General features: G+C 39.4%; 2 protein-coding genes and 1 non-coding gene across 4 annotated transcripts; 2 read left to right on the plus strand and 1 right to left on the minus strand.

Annotated features, from left to right (window-relative positions):
* Positions 1-639: 639 nt before the first annotated feature.
* On the minus strand, positions 640-12,322 carry gprc5bb (G protein-coupled receptor, class C, group 5, member Bb). Of its 2 annotated transcripts, none has more exons than XM_053477413.1 (4): positions 12,062-12,322; positions 7,107-8,186; positions 5,083-5,189; positions 640-4,994 (listed from the first exon to the last, which is right to left on the minus strand). In XM_053477413.1, the coding sequence occupies exons 2-4, from the start codon at positions 8,182-8,184 to the stop codon at positions 4,950-4,952; spliced, it is 1,230 nt and encodes a 409-aa protein (XP_053333388.1). In that variant the 5' UTR covers positions 8,185-8,186; positions 12,062-12,322; the 3' UTR covers positions 640-4,949. The 2 variants fall into 2 exon arrangements, with proteins under 2 accessions (XP_053333388.1, XP_053333389.1); XM_053477414.1 differs by lacking the exon at positions 12,062-12,322 and adding an exon at positions 9,714-10,066.
* Positions 2,223-2,295, plus strand: trnar-ccu (transfer RNA arginine (anticodon CCU)). Its single transcript has one exon. It is a non-coding gene; the product is annotated as a tRNA-Arg (tRNA).
* Positions 12,323-16,912: 4,590 nt separating the features above from the next.
* LOC128506910 (lipopolysaccharide-induced tumor necrosis factor-alpha factor homolog) lies at positions 16,913-19,580 on the plus strand. Its single transcript, XM_053477528.1, has 4 exons — positions 16,913-16,938; positions 17,592-17,826; positions 19,159-19,291; positions 19,370-19,580. Exons 2-4 carry the CDS (start codon positions 17,640-17,642, stop codon positions 19,473-19,475), a joined length of 426 nt encoding a protein of 141 aa, XP_053333503.1. The 5' UTR covers positions 16,913-16,938; positions 17,592-17,639; the 3' UTR covers positions 19,476-19,580.
* The last annotated feature ends 1,890 nt before the right edge of the window (positions 19,581-21,470 follow it).

Raw genomic sequence — 21,470 nt, forward strand, 5'->3', positions numbered from 1 at the left:
AATGTAATTGTTTTTTCTGGTGTGCTTTTTTGTCAAACAAATCTATCGTTAAACAGTTTCCTCATTCTAGGCTTGGTGGCGTAGTGGTTACCACAGTCACCTTGCACCTCCAGGGTCTGGGTTTGATTCCTGCCCTGGGGTCTGTGTAGTTTGCATGTTCTCTTCCTTCAACAGTCAATGCAGATTAGTCTAATTGGCATTCCAAAATTGCCAGTCTTGAGGTGTAAAAATCACCATTTAAATGAAATAACCATAAAACTACAACATTGAGAAGAAAAGGTTATATGATAGTAGTTTGATGATAAAGAAAGTGAATTTTATATTTCATGGTTCATGACTATAATCATTTTTAAAGACCATTGCACAGTTGATTACACCACTCCTTTATTACAGGATGAGTATATAAAAATCATGACTGTGTAGTGAATATTTCTTGTAGTGGGTTTTAGAAACTGTGACGAAAATGTGAATACAATCTAAAACATTTATTTAAATAAAATAGGCAATATGTTTAATGCATTTCACTTGTATTTGTATTTGTAGTACTCAAATCTACTTTAGATATTTTAATGATTAATTATATATATAATAATTTAATAAAATTTATCTGACTAATATCTATATATTAGAAGAAGTCAGTTTGTGTGCCATGGTTAGCTTTATTGTCAAAGAGGAGACACAGAAATCAAATAAACTGCACAATGTAATTAGCACGACTGTACTGTATGAACATAAACATGTGCAACGATTATTTCAGTCCGCCTCGCAAAATCCAGACCGCCGCACTCTCCACCCCCATCGTGATATGAAATGGAACCGTCCAAAGTCCAAGCGGATCATCCAAGTCTGCACCATGTATCAACCCAATGGGAGTACTGTACTGTGATGTGAGAAGGGGAAGGAGACGAGGAAGAGGTGAAAGTGGGGATGATCTTGTTATCCCTTGGCAGACTAATTCAACACGCTCCATGGTCCAGGACAATTCATAAGAAGCTTTTATACCAAAGCGTGCAAAAAATTACACCACTAACACCGGCATTAAACAAAAGTGTTAACGAAAGCACGGACAACGTTACAATCCTTCATCTATTTAAAGTGCTACTCATATTCAGTTACTCTTACTATAAAATAAGCCTAAATCGCAACACACTGCTCACAAAATAGTTACAAAACCGCTTTTCCAAACAATTTTTTAACAAGTTAGAAAATTCACTTTGAAGAGAAGAGAGAGAGAGAGAGAGAGAGAGAGAGAGAGAGAGAGAGAGAACTATTCAACACCAAGGTTGGAAATGAATGAGAATATGCATTAGTACAGCATCATGTCGTAAAGTGCACAGAAACACATCCCTGAATAGCAAAACGAAAGAAAATCAACACAAAGACTCTCGCATCAGCCTTTCTTATCAAAACTACGGCCTTTTAGTTTTACAAAAGTTTTTACTTTTACAATAGTCTGTGTTAAGATGAAAAGGCAAAAAAAAAAAAAAAACAAGCAAACGAACAAACAAAAAAACAGAATGGCGAAGTGAAGTTGTGGTTAAACCAAGAAATGTTTGTCTGATTGTCTTCATCCCTTCGTTAGTAACTAAGCAGATTTCTTTACAAGTTTAGCAATTAATCAAATGAGCTGTTAGAAAATATAAAAAAAAGAAATACCTTCTGTCTCTCCATAAAAATGATAGTTTATATCAGTAACACTATATTGACTGATGTGTTATTGGTAAACGTATCCCAAATAGTGCTTTGTATTAAACAGAACAGGCAAAACTGGCTAGTTTATATTAATACAGTACCATTACGTCGAGGATACGAGCTGCTTTCACACTCAGCGTTTTTTTTTTTCACAGTCACACCCTGATGTCAGGTAAGCGCTTTATCCCACAATGACACATAAAGAACATGTGGAACTCCGGACACAGGGACAGCAAACTGAGGTCTCGCTCGAAAACAGGGTCACAGTGCTGCCATTCAACTAATTAAATAATTAATTAATTAACCGAATCAATCGGCTTAGCCACGTGACAAAAGATACCTTTCTAGTGAGTGGCGTGTTTATGGAGAAGTCACAGCTCTGGGAACAGTATGCATTTTGTGAAGAGTCTAGGCATGATGTAAATATGGTGGCGTCACTGGTGCTGGACAATCTGAACAATGAGCCTATTGTACGAAACCAACAATGACAGTAAAAGCATAAAATTCGGTAGGCACAGCCTTTTGTTTAAGCCCCGGTGGCCTAATGGATAAGGCACTGGCCTCCTAAGCCAGGGATTGTGGGTTTGAGTCCTATCTGGGGTGGGTGTGGTTAGCAGAGTGGCTCAGTGAGAGCGTGCTGGGCCCATAACCCAGAGGTAGATGGATCCAAACCATCCTCTGCTAGGATGTTAGATGCGTAAGTTGTTCTGGGGGCTCAAACAGTTAAGGCTCTGAGTTACTGATCCGAAGGACATTACTGAACCCTTGAGCAAGGCTGTAACAATGTCTGCTCCAGGGGGCGCCGTATCCTGGCTGACCCTGCACTCTGACCACAGCTTACTAACTGGGAAATGCCAAACAATAAAACACTGTTCTGTAAGGTACATGTGGCAAATAATAGAATCTTAATTGTAAAAAGAAAAGTTGGCGTTTTCCATCACCAGTCTCTATATTTCCTTTACAAGAAATTCTAGTCCCATTTGTAATGATTAATTTCCGTGTTTTTCCTGTTCTGCTTTTTAATTCTCCCTGTGTCATGCTTTCCGTCTCATCTCTGACCCACTGCTAATGATTACAGGATTTGCCGTGTTAAACAACACACTGCTTCAGTCCTGCATCCCACCCAGATGTCCCACACACATAGCAATTTACATAAAGAGGACAGGTTACTAATAGCCGAAAAACAGAACAAGGATAACAGAAGGATAAACAACATATACAAAAAACAATGATTTCATCGCATTTATAATGCTAACCTAAATGGTAAAATTTTCCTTAAGGTGCTTAGAAATTATTATTATTATTATTGTTGTTATTATTGTTGTTGTTGTTATTATTGTTATTAATAAAATCTATTAGATGAAGATGATTGTGAGTATTTTACACTTGCAGCGCTGTGCGACTATCAAAAGAAATATAATAAAAATGCCTTTTATTATAAGATAATAATAAGCAGAACAGTCTCAGGTCTAACGTGTGACTGCCATTTTCACTTCGGTCTTTGCAGATTGCTTTTTTTTTTTTTACTGAAAAGAGTTCTACTTATGTAACATCACTTTTTTTACTGAGACACAAATCCCCTTATTTATTTATTTATTTATTTATTTATTATTACATTATTTTGGGGCAAAAACATTTGTACATCTAAAAGTGCCTATTTTTTTTTAAAACTGACCTCCAAGATAAAATGTGTGTATATAAAAGACTTTTATGCAGTACTCTTCGTGGATAATATTTCCACATTAATATTCTTGTCCTACTTAAGATCAAACTCTTAAAGTGAGAACAATATAGAATATTAATGATCCAAAAAAACCACGCAAATATGACGTAACCCTCTGTTTTCTTAATAAATGACTTCTCCTGGGATATTAACTGGGTTCTCTGATCCACTAATAGCTAGCGAGTACCTAGTAATTCACATTAACTATGAGAATCCACCAGGTTTCTGATGAATCACTAATAGCTAGCAATCTGTTCACAGACTCCCTCAGAATAAATTTACGATCAGAATAAATTTTTCTCCTCCTTGATATGCTTCATGTCTGTAAATCCGTATTTAATCCACGCTGCCGCATTTGTTTCATGTTAGTTTTTCTCGATTTACACCGAGTCCACTAGGATTGCGTCGAAAAGCTAGCGGAGGTAGATGGACGAGAGAACTCCGTCCATTTTTATTTTATCTTATTTTATCTTATTGCTGTATTTCTGTATGTATTCCATATATTCTTCTGTATTCCACACATTTCTTTTTTCCACAATTTTTTTTTTTTTAATGGACATGCGCAAGTTTGGAAAGTTTCAGAAATAAAAAATCACATTTATTTTGGATGTTTATTAGAGGCAGAGCTTCTATTCATGTGTATTCGGATTAAACTCGTTTAATTCACCTGGCTAGTTATATACAGTACTGTGCAAAAGTCTTAGATCTTAGACATATGGGAAGAAATGCTGTAGAAAAAAAAATTCTTAAAAAAACAAAAACATTAAATCCCAGTAAACAGTAATAGGAAATAAGAAATTAAGAAAACAAAGTCAGTATTTGGCAATGCTTTTTTAAGGACCCTTTAGTCTTAAAGTTTTGTCGCACCTGCTTCTTTTTTGCATCCAGAATCCGACAACTTACATTTAGTTTTTTTTTGTCTGGAAAGTAGTTGCTTACATAATATTCTGCTTTCATTTCTGGCTACAAATATTTTTTTTCTTCAACTTTTAATTTTGTGGTAGAAGAATAAATATTAAAATTTTAAAATTAAAGCAATAATTGAAGTCTTATGCACAAGACTTTTGCACAGTATTGTAACAGCTAAAAGAGCTCAATAATCATAACTTAATACCTTTTTAATTCCCACCATCATTTTTTTATGACCACATCTCACACAAGATGCTTCATCTTTGTAGAACTAAATGTTGAAAAAAAAAATCTTATTGATAGAACCATACTGGTTACTTTGCTCTTACTAGTACTACTGGTGCAAGTGTTGGGATGTACACTAATAGTGGTATATCACGTAAATTGCATTAGTGAGGGAAAAAAAATGCCTGGTGTGAAAGCAGCTGTATTTGTCACCATGAGTGCAACACGACTGCGCAGTCCACACGGGAACCATCGCTCAGCTTCAGGTTAACTTTGAGAGATTATTACGTTATTACAATATCATATGAAAGCACAGCTTAAGTAAAACTATCAGTTTAGCCTCTCCACTCCGTCCCTGTGGCATCACACAGAGCAGGTCTCATCCGGGGGCTTACGCCATTCACCACAGATGCCTTCCTGTGTAGTTCGGGGGAGCCGTGGGAATCTGCGAGACAAGGGAAAAAAAGTCTTCTGTAACAGTGTCTATAAATGAGTGTGTGTAAGTGTGAGTAAACTCTGCGTCACATATTCACCGTTCCTCCGTTCATGAGCAGGGCCATCTCAGTGGGCTGGTACACGTGGCTTCGGAATTGAGGTGTGGGTCGTATTACCGAAGGGTGGTAACCTCCGCCCTGCATGCCTATCTCGCACACACACGCACACACACACACACACATAAATATAGTCAGCCCATGTCATGTCTGATTCTATTTAGGAAGACTGGCACTGAACTGGTTATAGTAAGTCAGCCATGAAACAGAAACATACAACAAACTGAATCTATTATTAACAATATTTGCAATAAACAATTCTTCCACCATGTGTGTATGTGTATTAACTCTTGTACAACTCATAAAACATGGTTGCTAAGCAACATTAGACATCGAGATTAGAGTATTAAGGATACAAGGGTTTAAGTGTCACTTTTTCGTACTGGTATAAACCTTGCACATTAATGCACAAATACAAATATTGTGGCATCACAGGTGTCCAAGTTTAAAGAGTTTTACTTTTGCAAGATAACACAAGCAAGAGAGCAATTCTACAAAAGATCAAGCAAGGCACTGGTGGCTCAAATGTTTAAAGGGCTGGGTTACTGATTAGAAGGTCGGGGTTCAAGCCCTGGCACCAACAAACTGCTATTGTTAAACGCTTGAGCAAGGTCCTTGCCTGCTCTGGGGACACCATGTCATGGCTGTGCTCCGACCTCAGCTTCCTAACTGGGATATTTAAAAATAATATTAAATATTGTACCAATTTTGATTTCAGCTAAGACATGATTTCCAGTATAACTACACAATGGCAAGTTTGTTATGTTCATGCATTATGAGCAAGAGTTTAATCCTAAAGTGACATTTTAAACATGATATGAACAAATAATTTAGTTTTAATGCCCTGCAGTAGCTACACTCTCTTTCCAGCTTATCGACTAAATAGATAAATAAATTGAGTTGATCAATTTGCATTAAAGGTGCTTCAGGTGTTACTGTTATCCCTTGATCTTTTTTTTTTTCATTTTCATCTATTGAGCTTTCATATTCTAAGGTATAAGTTTTTAATACATCGTCTATACCGCTTATCCTGTATACAGGGTTGCTTGGGGGCTAAAGCAATCCCAGGATACTTCTTTCCTTCCAGAGATACTGCCTGGACAAGGTGCCAATCTATTGCAGGGCACATACAAAGACAATGCAGGCAATTTATGACCGCCAATTAATCTAATATGCATGTCTTTGGAATATAGGAGGAAAGCAGAGCACCCGAAGAAAAATAAGGAAGCACAAGGAGGACATGCACACTCCATACACACAGACCACTGTGCTGCTCAGGGAGAAGTTACAGTATATCCATGAAAAATGTTGATGGAATTGTTTATAGGGAATATAAACACTCGAAAAACATTGAATATCCACTAAAATCAGTGGACTGAATCAATTACTGTTGTATAAATCGACTTGCAGCCAAACATATTTTACTATTATAAAACTATTCATATATTATACTTTTTCTTCTTATGATGATGATTAGTTTAATAGTTAAATTAGCCTAGTTTAAATTTTTATTAACTTTAAAATTTTTATTATTATCCTTTTACTAGAACTGGTGGTGTCCCTCATGGTTCAGTCCTCAGTCCTACTCTTTTGCCTTTTTACCTTTAAACTTTTGTTAATTTATAAATTATATCATTATGGAACTACTACTCCAATATTGTGTATTTCTCAAAGATGGCTAAGGATAGACTCCAAAACCTTAACCTCTATACTGATGTACGTTTTAAAGACTTAAGTCTTTAATATTCAGATGCCTGGATTAACATAAATGCTGTAGTTATGTGGAGGCTTGGTAGGGGTTTATGTTTAAGCCCTACATTAGAGTTATCACAAAAAAAAAATCTTTTGAAAACCAAAATAAGTTTAATTTGGACAGAATTTGGTTAGGTGATAGTTGTAATCTTTCAAAATATTGGGAAATATTTTCATGCTGTGGTTAGTTTTAATGACTTTACATGATTAAAGTATCGCTGATGCATTTACATATGTTAAACATATGACTGTACCTGCGCTGTGCTCCTCTATGGAAAATGTCTGTCTGTCTGTGTATGCTCCTCTGTGATTGGCTGGCAGCTCATCGTCATCACGGTAACCATGTGAAGACTGTGGTTGCCGTGCGTCATAGTAATCCTGGCTCCCTTCGTCGCCCCTCTGATTGGTCATTCGCAGACACAGGTGGGCTTCTGGGATGGCATGGAAAAGCAGCAGTGCCCACCCCTCCATCACTAAGGCTATGGCCAGAGCGGGCTCTTCGCCGTCTGTTTCGCTGGTCGTGGTGTTTTTTCCAGGAGCTTTACCGTAGAGGTAAAACCCGAGCCATGCAGCCCAAACGAGGAGGGAGACGAGGCAGGAGAGGAAAAGCCAGACCCCATTGCAACTCCATCTGCGTCTCTTCTTCCTGGCTGCGTCATCTACGTGCCTTGCGCCACACAAAAGGACTCCAAGCGAGACTGTTGTCGATGTGAGCAGCAGTCCTAATGCGTAGCCGCAGATTAGTGCAAAGTCCAGCGGTGGGTAATCGCAGGCGCTGCGGCCCTCACGCGCCACCGTCAGTAACAGCCACTCTCCACTGATGACTCCCTGGACGAGTGCAAGACCGAATGCTAGCGCCGAGAGTGAGCCGCCTGATGGGCTGCGTTTCCCTGTTGCAAGCTTCCGTAGCCGCACTGCCTGCACCAACAGGCACGAAAAACACAAAGCGAAAAGTGAGCTCCACAGCCCGCGGCGCAACACGCACACCGTCTCGCCATGTCCCACCATGAAAGCCAGAGACAGGCAGAACAGGCCAACTGTACTCAGCAGCAGCAGCAGGAGAGGTCCGACACCGCTGCGCCGCTCTGGCTCAGTTACCATTTTCAGCTTTGATAGCAGAATAGCAAAAAGTACGAGAGCTGAAATGGCACCACCACATGCCACGGCCTCTAAAATAACCCCCCACACAGACTCGAGGTCACACAGGAGCCGGTAAGATGGATGGACACCTGAGCCACACCCTTTGGGAGGGGGATGAGATTCTGTGGGGGATGAGCCTCCGATGCAGATAAGCAGAGAGAGAACCACAGCGAGGGTGGAAATTATCGCCATAGCTGCAGGGAGGAGAAAATAGACAATTAAGCAATATGACTGTAAAGGAAGTACCGCTGTAATGAATATCAGCATGGCTGTACTGAAGTACTAAAGGCATCGAAGCCATCCTGATATTGAGCACAACAGCACAGCCTCAAGTGTAACATTGCTTTTTTTTTTTTACAACAGTTCCACAAACACCATTTATTAGCAACATATTTAACTCATTAATGTATTTACCCAGTTACTTTGCTCCACCATCACATATTCCTCCACCACTGACAGAATAACTACTGTAATTGCAAATGGCAGACCTGGCGACTGACAGCTGACATATTTAATGGGTGAAAGTTGTTTTAAATTCCTACCGTTATTATGTAGCCAAAAGTTGAGAGAGGAGAATAAACTATGGCCATGGTGGACCGTTCTGTATATCTCATAAGTTTCTCTTTACATTTCCACTTTTTCCACTTTAGAATATCAGCTCTGTTAACTGTCGGGTCTGGGGTTGAATCCCAAATGGCGTTAAATTTAAAGCTATTGTGTTTGTAGGGTGTTCAATCCCTTGTTCCACACACAAAGTAGTGCCCTTGATCAGGGATAAAAGAGCGATATGGGATTCAAGCCGAGTCAAGTGGCTTTCATTGTCACTTCAAGCATATACAGTTTAGTTCACAGTGAAATGAAGTGAAAGGTGCTACATACAACATAAATTAACAACATAAATTAACAGAAACTAACTAGCTAACTAACAAACCTAAAAATTCATCCTTGTGTTAGAAGCCAGTTAACTTTCTAGCTCAAGTTAGGCGTCAAGAAACTTAGGTGTCAATAGAACAACTTAGATGCAATTATTAAGAGGACAAGGCGTTGTTTAACATGATATAACATTATCAGATGTGTTTTCTTGCTAAAAGTGGATGTGTGACTGGTTTTGAATGTGGGTTTTTCTCTTTCCTCACTACTCCGTACTGTACAGACCTACTTTCACCCATGCTGCGATCCACAGTTAGTGAAATTAATATTTGTTAAAACACCTGGAATGCCAAGTGACACATATAGTTAAACACTGCAGTGCCCAGGTCAGGGATAGCTCAGTGGTTAAAGCATTCTTAACTATGGTTCGAAAGGACCCAGGTTCAAATCCAACAACCACCAAATTGAGTCCTTGAGCAAGACCCTAAACCCTCAACTGCTCAGGATATAATAAAATTAAATGTAAATGTATGGACAGCTGCATCTCTTCGGGGTCTGGGATAGCTCAGTGGTTAAGGCATTGGACTATTGTCCAGAAGGTTCTAATCCCACGACTGCCAAGTTGTCACTGTTGGGCCCTTGAGCAAGGCCCTTAACCTATGGTTAGTCTGTCAATACAAATGTAAGTCGCTCTGGATAAGGGTGTCTGCCAAATGCCTAAATGTATTTACACTTTTAGATAATATAAGCTGTGAGATATATGTAAATTCTGGTTACATTACAGTATATAAAAAAACAATATCAATTTATAAAAATATAAAATATGTGAATGGAAAAAAGCACATAACTACCAGCGATTGATAATCCTGTGGATGAAAACAGAACAGAAGACCCACAACTTGTCAAATTATATCCACGTTTTTTGCCGTTGTGCAGAACGCCATAGAACAGGCTGTGCAATAGAAGTCCATATCACATGGCCCGCTTGTTCACAAAACACAATAACTTTCTAGAGACCTAAAAACCAGACCTCTGAAGATAGTAAAAAGCTTGATTAGATATATATCAGGTTCCTTTTATTTTAAGTTGGCGCAAGCAACCTGTGTCCATGGAGCCATCCTGACCGGTGCCAAGCATACAAGCTGGCGACAGTGTGACTGCGTGGAAAATGTTCTCCTGGCACACATTTGACGCTCACATTGGAGAGTGCCCAATGTGACCTCCTCGGAATAATGTCTCTGGAGTGGCGGATGGATGGCTATGACATGTCAAGCGGCCTAAAATAACTACCAATGCCCCTGCCGAAACACAAGACACTCCCAGGATAAAAATAATACACCGGGTCATGAGACATGTAGGGTCCAAGGGATCTGGTGTCAGCTGGTTCATTGCCTCTGTGGCTAGCAGAATCCCTGAAATTCAACCCTGTCAAGCACTGGAACTTGGTGGAAGTGTTTGTTTGAGGACATGATCCAGTCTGCAGCAGTGCTCATGTGACACAAACAAGTCTCCTCGAGTTGCGAGAGAGCTGGAGCCAGGCGCGGCTCTCAATGTCTCTCAATGTCTGCTTTTCAAAACACATCAACTGCTTTGAGATTAAACGGAGATCTAGAGGCACAACACACGTGGCGGGTCAAATTATGTCGGATGATTAGTCCCAAAGAGCACATGTAGGTTTGTGGATGTGAAAGATGGCAAATAGCGGTTTCCTTTGTTTAGCTGGCAGAAAAAAAATATCGTTCTCATCCATCAGAATTTCTCATTCTGAATCACAGAGGAAAACATGATATCACTTACACACTTTAGCGTAGTCTGTACATATGGTTTCTTTCTTAGTCGGTGTAGTGGGTTGCCTCGTGTTTAGGAATGCGCTGTTGTTAAGTCTGTTTATAAGAACAACAACACACACTAGGCTTAAAAAACACATAGCATCCCGTGTTAGTATCGCGATGTATTATTTTACATCAGTACAGGATCAGACAGATGATCTGACACCAAAGCGGTATCAATGCATCCATAAGTTTTCCATTATATATACAGTATACAGTAGATGCAACATGTGCAGTGCGTCTCTCCTCTGACATGTGCGTTAGCGTTCCTTTTTGTTTATTCTCTCCTGTCCTGCGGGATGGAGGGATGGACGGATGATGTCAGGCTATTGTTTTGTCTCGCGCTCCAAGAGGCCTCCCGGTCGCGCTAGGCCAAACGGGTTTCTATGACAACCGGAGACATGCGTGGGATGCCCGACACGGAAGTGAGGCGAGTTTATATAAGGGGCGATTACCGTGACAACCACACGCACACACACACACATACACACACGTGTACACACACATGAACACGCACACACGAGACATTGCAGTATAATCGGTTTTGTAATAAGCTCTCTCTCTCTCTCTCACACACACCCCTAAAAATAAATAATACAAAATTTTGTGGGTTTTTTTTTTTCAAAGAAAATTAAAGGTTGCTTAATTGTCAGGACAGATATGATTGTCAAAGCTCGGTTACAGACTTTGGGAACAAGTCGGAAAATTATTAGCTGTTTACGACTCTCTCTCTCTCTCACACACACACACACACACACACACACACACACACACACACACACACCCCTTTATATATATAAATATATAAAGAATTTAAAGGTTGCTTAATTGTCAGGACAAATATTTTGATTACAGACTTAAATAAAATAATTCTAGGAGTAAATGGAGTGAAACAAAATTTTACACACAATTAACAATACAGTCAAAAAGAGACACTGGTGATGAAAAGAGAGAAGAGAAAGACATAATAATAATAATAATAATAATAATAATAATAATAAACCTCTCGCACCCCCTCTCTCTCCCCATTACTCTCCCCCTCTTTTCTCTCACTCTTTCCCCCCTCTCTCTCACACCCCATCTTCTCCCCCTTTCTCTCTCTCTCTCTCTCTCTCTCTCTCTCTTCTCCCCCTCTTCCTCCCTCCCTCTCGCTATCCATTTCTCTCTCTCACCCCATCTTCTCTCCTTTCCCCTCCTTCTCTCTCCCCCAATCTTTCCCTCTTTTAACCCCCCCCTCCCCCTCCCTCTCCTCCCCCCCGCACATTCTTTTAAATAAACTATCTGCATAGACATCCAGCGTCACCACGCGACATTCCCAGATTTTAGAGAAACTGTTTATCTTTTTTTAAATTTATTATTATTATTTTTACCTTTATAAGGATGAAGTGCTGAGTGAAGACACTGAGACGCCCCCCTGTTCCTGCGCGCCGCTTACCCGGGCATCGTCCCCCTGCAGCAGCCTCCTGAGCGAGCCGTGCGCGTCCCCGCCGCACTCCAGCAGAACGAAGCCCGTACGGCACAGTAACGCGCAGGGCTGTGCACTCTCCTCACACTGCCTCAATGTGTCGGGGTGCTGGCATTGTCCTCTGTTTATACACCCAGAGAGAGAGAGAGAGAGGGGGGAGAGAGAGAGAGAGAGAGAGAGAGAATGAAAGACAGAGAGAGGGAGAAAAGAGAAATAAAAAAAAAGCGGAAAAAATAAATAAATCTGTGCGCTTCCAGTGTGGAGGTCTCAGCGTCCGTCTCTCTGCCTCCACATCTCTGCTCAGGAAAGGGTTAAACCGCGATGTCACCTCTCTCTCTCACTCGTCAGCGAGGTGTGTGTGTGTGTGTGTGTGTGTGAGAGAGGGAGAGAGAGAGGTCCGTTTCCCCGGATGTGGCTGGTGCACTTGAGCTTAAACTAAGCTCTCTCACTTCACTCGTGCAAGGGATCCTTCGGGCCAAAACTCTCAGAAGGACCTTACACGCGCACACATACACACACGCGCAATAACGCACGCGCGCGCACGCACTCACACACACACGCACGCGCAATAACGCACAATCCCAAGTGTATATCCCACGTGAGACGCCCCGGAGTGGATTATGTAACAGAGTTGGCCACTTGTGTATGTGTGTGTGTATGTAGTGTAGTGTGTGTGTGTGTGTGTGTGTGTAATGTAGTGTTGTCCTGTTGAGCACTCAGACCTAATCTTATTTTCCATTTTAAAACAGTTTTCCCTCAAACCTACTGTAGCACTTTACTCACCTTTAACTGCATTACTTCATTGATGTGTATTTGTGTGCATTTGTGCAGTGTTACGCACTAGTGTGTGTGTGTGTGTGTGTGTGTGCCAGTTCAGATCAAAAGCGTGCTCGTTTTCAGCCAGGCTCATGTTAAGAGTGCACACTGAACATGGCAGATTGTTATTCTTTTGCATGATGTCCATGTCCATGTCCATGTGCGAAGGTTTTCCAAGGTCAGATAAGCTGTAACGGTCAGCTGTTTAAAAGAAAAAGAAGAAAAGAAAGATAGACAGAAAAGAAATCCCCGTTTAATTGACCGTCACAGTAATTAGCCTGATCAGCAGCCTGGTCTTAAGCAGATTATATACAGTACAGTTGCAGAGAGAGAGAGAGAGAGAGAGAGGACATGCATGCTCAATAGCTCAATAATGTTGCATCACACTGTTGCAAGTCCTCCATTATGGTGCACGGCTTGGAGTTAGTTTAGCTATACGTATTCACTTCAGCATTATAAATGCACCAGTGTACACCTTAAAGCTCCCCTTAAAGATCATTTTTTTCCAGAACAAAATAGGCAATATGATGAACAGAATTTTCCATCCATACATCTTGGAACCTCTGTAGTCACAACTAGTGACCACTGGATTTATTTCCATTTGTACAACCTCTGGTCAATATTTCCACAGTACAGGCAATTTGGGAACACCACTTAGCCTAACCTGCATGTCTTTGGACTGTGGGAGGGAACCCACAAACTTCAGAGGCAGGAATCGAACCCAGGACCTGGAGGTGCAAAGTGACAGTACTAACCACAAAGCCATGATGCCACAACAAACTGTATTTTAGTTTATTTGAACCAACAAAAAAACAAACAAAGAAAAAGGTCACGTAGGCAAAGAAATAGCACAGGTCACATGATCACTTGATTTTACTGCTGTTTTTGGCTGTTTTTATGACCAAAAATTATTAATTAATAATAATAATAATAATAATAATAATAATAATAATAACATACTAATTTTGAGAGTTCTACATTTGTGTGACGTCATCCCGATACTCTGGTAGTGGTAACATTTATCCTGTATATAAGTAATAATAACTTTCGTTCTACCTGACTTCGTTCCACCTAACCGTTTGATATCTAAAACTCTTTCATTAACAAACACCTGCAAGGCTTCCATACGCACATATATTAAGAAAAAATTGTCATTGAACTATGCTGTGTTGCCGGCATGTATCTGTGCTGCTTGGGTTTTAAGGGTTTTAACTTACTTGAGTCAGGGAAGTTGTAGGTTCAAAGCTTTATATCATGGGAACGCTGGGTGTGAGGCAGGAATACAGAGTGGATGTGATCCCCATCTACTGAAGGCTTATACATTCACAATTGTATTAAAAGTCAACCCTCATTAACAGGCACAAACAGACCTAGATATCCCAATTCTAGGAATATAGATAGATACTGTAGTAGATAGACAGATATTAGATCTTGAAGGAAATTCCAGAACAAAAGAGGTGGCATAATTTTTTTCCCAGTCCTCCTCCAGTCTAGATGTGGGATGCATTCTCTAGATCACGTGATAAGATTTTGCCTTTTTTTTTTTGTTCTCATGCAATTATTTTGCATTGAATTCCAACTGAATGGAAGATAACTCTTCCATGCAGATAATGCTAGCTTGTTTTGTATCAAAAGGTAACAAAATAAACATATGATAACAGGGTGTAAATCCAGGAGAGATTTTAACATCTAAACCAGTCACACCGGGAGGCAGGCCATCTTCTGATACCCTGAAGGAAGAGAATATGTCTCTATACCAGCTCTGAGTTAGCTGAGAGAAGTACTGTACAGGCTATCCAAGGGAAGGAACTCAGGGTACAAGGTGCATGAGAACCCAGTCTGCACATGTCCACACACACAGACCAGAGCTCAGATTCAAACCCATAAGCATGGAGATGCAGGGTGCAGCACTAACCAGTACCATGCCAAATAAGTCTGATCCAAATGTAGACTCCATCTGTCATTTGGAAAGGACTGGATATGGAGAAATGCTGATGCTTGGAGACTAAATAGTGAAAGAAGTGCATTAGTGTGTACAGGTCCCCTCCTGGGACAGGATTAGGATTTAAACCCTAAACCCTGATTAAATAGAAGCTGGTGTATGTTTAGACCACAACTGGCTTCCATTGGTTAGTTTGCTCAACAATCTTAAAGTTTTGACAATACTGCCATGTAGTGGGCACAACTGGGTACTACTCTTCAGTGACATGATGTTTAGAACATTAGTTTATTAAACCTTATTTTAAACAATTTTTATGCATACCCTATCAGTGTGTTTTTTGTAAAGTGTGTATGTGATGGAGGGATTTCAGATACCTACCATTCCTGAGAAGCACATAATGAAGGAATGAAGCAATGATTAACTATTCAGTTGTATGCAAAGGTTTATGCGACTACTCCTAAAAATGATAATTTATTTATACTTTTATTAATTTTTTTCTTTTTAAAACACTCATATAAATAGCATATTATACTTATTGTTATCAGTCTCAGTATTCCTGCCTGCATGCATGCTCCCTCAGTGTTAATCATTTCTCAGATGCATTTCTGAACAGTCCTTGGGCAAGGTCTATCACAGCTGCATCAAACCAGTAGCATGCAGAGGATTAAGTCATGCTTTTTAAAAATTCATTTCCCCACCACCATGCTTGACTCTGCTCCACCCTACATTAAAAAATACAGAAAAATCTAGTTTAAATCCCAGTCTTGGCTAAGTGATAATACACAAGCACTTAGGCAAGAACGCAGGAAAGCAGATCGTAAGTGGACGAAAGATACATTTCAAATATCTTATGAATTTTTAAAAAGGCTCACTCGATACCTTCCAGAAAGCTATAAAAACAGACAGGAAAAGTTATGTCTCAGGTATTGTTTTCTCAAATGGCAATAGACATAAGACTGTATAAAGAACAATCAACTCTTAGGGACAGCATGGTGTTGTAATGGTTAGCACTGTGAACTTGGAGTATAAATGAATGAATGAATGAATAAACAAATTAATTAAACCTTTATTTTGTCAGAAATATGAACCATCTCTTAAAATGTTCAATGATTGTAAAATTGACTGGTGATGATGAGCTTCCACCAGTTCTCTGGATTTTTAAAATACCAGTTTCATCTTATTGTAATTTTTTTTAAATGTATAAACCCACTACATCCCATTAGGATGTTATTCAATTCAATGCTTTATAGAATTATAGCAGCTTTATAGAATTAAAAATGATCTTAAAATCAATTATAAACATGTATGAAAAATGAACTATAGATTATAATGATTGGTTTGTTCCAGATGAGCAAGTCGAGGGTGACAGCGGAAAGAAAAAACTTTCTGAGATGGCAATATGAGGAAACCTTGAGTGGAACCAGGATCAACAGGGAACCCATCCTTATTTGGGTGATATCAGATAGCGTGACCATAAATCTGCCCATATCTGCTATATCTTAGGGCTATAAGGCTGAAATTTCAATATACAATCTGTTTTAAGTTTATATACCACATGGGGCCATCCCCAACAGTGAGCCGTAAGTGTGGAAGAGTGTCTGAGGGTTAAGGTAGGGTGGGAGGTAAATTGTGGGAATGCTGAAATGCAAACCGTACACCAGACAGCTGAACTGTTCGTCAGACCATCCGTCTGATTTCTCTCTGAAAATCTCAGGAATTTGAATAATGTTATCTATTTACCATCAAAGTCCATTAATCTTTTCTAAAAATCATTCGAAAGTTGTTTATATACAGTAAAAATCTGATATTCTCTCTATCTAACATCACCGCCCGCTTTTACACTTGTTTTAGGAAACATTATAGAGTTGCTGATGTTATCATTACAAAAGGGAGTGGCATTAATGACGTCACATTCCCTTTAATCTTTACTACTTTCTGTTTGTCCTTTGAAATATCAGATGTGTCATGTAATTCGATTTAGACAGCTGGAAACTTCAGTCAGGATCGAAACAGAGCGCAGAGAAGTAAGTTTTTTATCATGCTATAAAACCGTAAATGATTTAAACATCATTACACTTAATCAAACCGATTTGGAAAATACTAAAACACACAAAGATACAACAATAACGCAAACACTGAAAAACAAAACGATAATTAATAAAAATACATAGTAATAAGCATGTATGTATTCTTAGATAATTATCAAAGGTATTATAATGTTAATGAGCACGACAGGAACGAATGTTCTGATCAGACCCTGTCAGTTATTTCAACTTTCTTGTGAAGTTGCATGTTTCCGGATTAAATGCAAAAAAAGGATTTATTTTTGTTTACACAGTTGGATGCCATAAACGAAAACTCATGTTTCAACCTGTAAGTTTGCGTTCTTACTCCTACTTCCTCTTTCTCCTTTACACACAAATACGTGACTTGAGTACAAGTAGAGATACCCTGGATAAAATATTATTTAATCTAAATAAGAAGTCATCAATTTACAGTTCTACTTGATTAGTAGTACAAAAGTAATTTTCTCAAAATTTACTTAAGTATCAAATATTGCTTGTATTAGCTCGCAGTAGTCTCTCTCTCTCTCTCTCTCTTTTGTGACATTCCAAGCTTTATATTCATTCATTAATTATTATATGCAAATAAGTTGGAGTGCCATGTTCCTCCACAGGTGGATCAGATTCAGAGCACATTAGTCACCAACTCTGCTCCACACAGCATGGCTTTTGTCAGCATGCCTGCACCTTCCCCTGTATACACTGAACACACTCCAGCTCCTGCGATGTTCCAGGCTCCACCTCAACCTGTGTACAGTAATACTCAAGCTCCTGTAATACCCCAGGGTGTACCAGTTGTGATTCCCGCTCAGCCACCTGTAGCAGTATTCCAGGCTCCTGGTGCTGTGGGTAAGATCTCCACACAATTTCAACACAATGGCTCATAATTTACAGTGAACTGTACGGTATGTACACTGGCAACTAAAAACACACCACACAATGACCAACCAAACCACAAGAACAAGAACAAACATAAAAAATTACACGCTGCCTTACCCACCCCCAAAAACACACACACACACACACACAACACTGTAACCCACCAAATACACAGCTCAAAACACTCCATAAACTCCAACTCCAAAAACACCACCATACACTGACCCTTTACAAAATACTACACAACAAACTGACCCCCCCCCCCAAAAAAAAACACCACACTGACCTCAAAACAAAAAAACACAGATGCCCCTGATTGGCTGTAGAGCCGTGATTAATGGGGGAGCACAAGTACCTCTCATCCCTCCCCCCTGAGAGATCTCCGCCAATCAGCTCTCTCTGTACCTCCGGCTGTGAGAGGAAAACAGCATCACCCGGGGTTCGAACCAGCGATCTCCGGATGATAGGGCAGCACTTTACCACTGCGCCACTCGGAGGCCCCCTGTTGCTGGTATTTTAGCCCGATCCTTCATGCAGATCTCCTCTAGAGCAGTGATGTTTTGGAGCTGTTGCTGGGCAACACGGACTTTCAACTCCCTCCAAAGATTTTCTATAGGGTTGAGATCTGGAGACTGGCTAGGCCACTCCAGGACCCTAAAATGCTTCTTATGAAGCCCGGGCGATGTATTTAGAATCATTGGCATGCTGAAAAACCCAGCCATGTTTCATCTTTAATGCCCTTGCTGATGGGATTTCACTTAAAATCCTACGATACATACACGAATCAGCTGTCCTGGTCCCTTTGCAGAAAAAGAGCCCCAATGTTTCCACCGCCATGCTTCAAAGTACCTATGGTGTTCTTTGGATGCAACTCGGCATTCTTTCTCCTCCAAACACGACAAGTTAAGTCTAGCCCTTGGTAACTTTGGTCCCAGCTCTCTGCAGGTCATTCACTAGGTCCCTGACTGTATGAGGTTGTGGACAGGTGTCTTTTATACTGATAATGAGTTCAAATAGATGCCATTAATACAGGTAACGAGTGGAGGACAGAGGAGCCTCTTAAAGAAGAAGTTACAGGTCTGTGAGAGCCAGAAATCTTGCTTGTTTGTAGGTGACCAAATACTTATTTTACAGAGGAATTTACCAATTAATTTATTAAAAATCCTACAATGTGATTTTCCAGATTTTTTTTTCTTATTTCATCTCTTATAGTTGAGTTATACCTATGATGAGAATTACAAGCCTCTCTCATCTTTTTAAGTTGGAGAACTTGAACAATTGTATGTATGTGTGTTATTGCAGTAATACAACCTTCTATGTCATCCTTTCCTGCACCAATGAGCTGTGGTTTTTGCCAGAGGCAAATTGTTACAATGACCAAACCCATTAATGGACTCCTTACCTGGTTAATTTCTGGGGTGCTCTTCTTCCTCTGGTAAGATCACACACAGACACACACACACACACACCCACACACACACACAGTTTCACACTCCCTGTCACCTCTCTGCAGCCTCTGGCCATGCTGCTTGATTCCTTTCTTTGTGGAAGCCTGTAAGGACGTCGAGCATTCCTGCCCCAACTGCAGGAACGTTATCCATATTTATCAAAGGATGTGAGATGTTCCACACAGGAGAACTCAAAGGACTCTGGAAAACATCATAAACTGGAATAAAGGCTGTAGAAATATATAATTTAACTATTTAACTATTTTAAAAGTTGATTTGCTGTAAAATAAATAACAGAAACATGTTTTTTATTTATTTATTATAATTATTAGATTATCTTTGGCCAAACCTGCAACTTTTGGGCCCGTATTCACAAAGACTTTTACGATTCTCTCAGAGAGCTCCTATCTTAGCTTACAAAGTCCTAGCTGGGAGTCTTAAAGTAAAAGTGATTTCTCAGAGCAACTCTGAGTAAGGAAAGTACAAAAACCTTTGTCTTAGTGAGGAGGGCTGGTTGACCCTGTTGCTATGGATGACGCAGCAGATTAAGGACTGTGATTGGTTAATAAAAAAAAAATCTGTAAAAGTCTTAGAATTCACCCTTTGTAAAAATTGAATATATGATAAAAGAATAGACGGTAAAATCATAATGTTTGTATATAAAGAAATTGTATAATTATGAATGCAGGCTTCTTTTATTGTTCTAGGCTTAATATCTTAAAGTTAATTAAAATAAATGTTGAAAATGTGTCTAATTTTAACGCAACCAATTTCCACACAGTACAGTAGTTACGATATTTAAGTTTTTACATTTATTTACTGTACTGATTTTATTTACATGATTTACATGATTGCAGTCTATTTAAGTTGCACTTTTGGATGTTATGTAGCCAACAATCCAAGAGAGACATGAGGAAGTAAAACAACAAGAAAACCAAGCTGGACAGAAGAGCAGTGTTAACAGTACTTTTATGTTTAGTTGTTGGAGAATATTTCTTCTTTCCACCATTTTGTTCTCTGTTATAAAAACTCTTAAGCCTCTTAAAAGTTCTCCTTTTTACTCTTAACAATTTTTACCTTAAGAGCTGTTTTTAGGTCGAAGATGTCAATCATTTTTATCTTAACTAAGATTTAGTCCTATAAATTTTAGGTGAAATTTTGAGAAAATGTCATAATTCTAAGTATTTGCTTAGAATTTCGTCACTAGGAGCACCTTTTAGGCTTAAGGTTGAGTTTTGAGAACACTTCACACACTTTCTTTTGTATAAATGATAAAACTTGATGAAAAAGGAATGTTGAAATGAGTAACATTTGCATGTGCAGCTACAGTATGTGTAGGATTGGATATGACTGCTCTTCAGACTGGATTGAGATTTGGGCCAAACCATGCTTAAATGGAGCCTGTGTTCATGTTTGGACCAAAACTGTTTTTCATAGTGGCGCAATAATTTAATTCTTTGACAGCATTCTGTAATTCTCTTGACCTCTGATTTGATTTAGCTAATCGGCAACAACAATTAGGAAAAAGAAGTAAGTTCAGATCTACAGCTTTTTACGGTTTAAGAATATCGTGGCCACAATGGAGCACAAATGATCAAATAAATAAAAAAAATAAGGAGACACTTGTGTTGTCTCAGTCAGTTTATCACTGCCAACTCTGGGGTGAGCTCAGAGCAAAGCTGCCCTCTAGAGGTTAAATTGATGAAATGCTATACTCTTGGGAAAAAAGAAAAAGATGCAATAATGGTGTTTCATTTACATTCATGCATTTAGCAGATGCTCATATCTAGAGTAGAAGTGTTTTGAAGTTTCCATCATTGGATAAATCCACTAGTTAGGTTACTAACTAAGTACGAGTCAAACACTATCGGGAACCCAAATATTGGTGAAGCAAATATGTCTTTAGTCGTCGTTTAAAGATGTGCGAGACCAATCTGTATGGACATCTAGAGGAAGGTAATTCCATCACCTAGGTGACAGTGGTTGGTGTGGAAAAACCTAGAAAGGTTAAAAACAAGATGTGCAGCTGCATTCTGGATCAGCTGCAGAGAACTAACGGTTGACAGAGACAGACTGGCCAAGGGTGAGTTGCTGTAGTCCAGTCTTGAAACGGTGTTACAGTACTTGCTACCCGAGACAACAATCGTCTTGCAAAAGAAATGGAGT

Source organism: Clarias gariepinus, chromosome 18 (genome assembly GCF_024256425.1).
Source record: "Clarias gariepinus isolate MV-2021 ecotype Netherlands chromosome 18, CGAR_prim_01v2, whole genome shotgun sequence".
NCBI lineage: Eukaryota > Metazoa > Chordata > Actinopteri > Siluriformes > Clariidae > Clarias > Clarias gariepinus.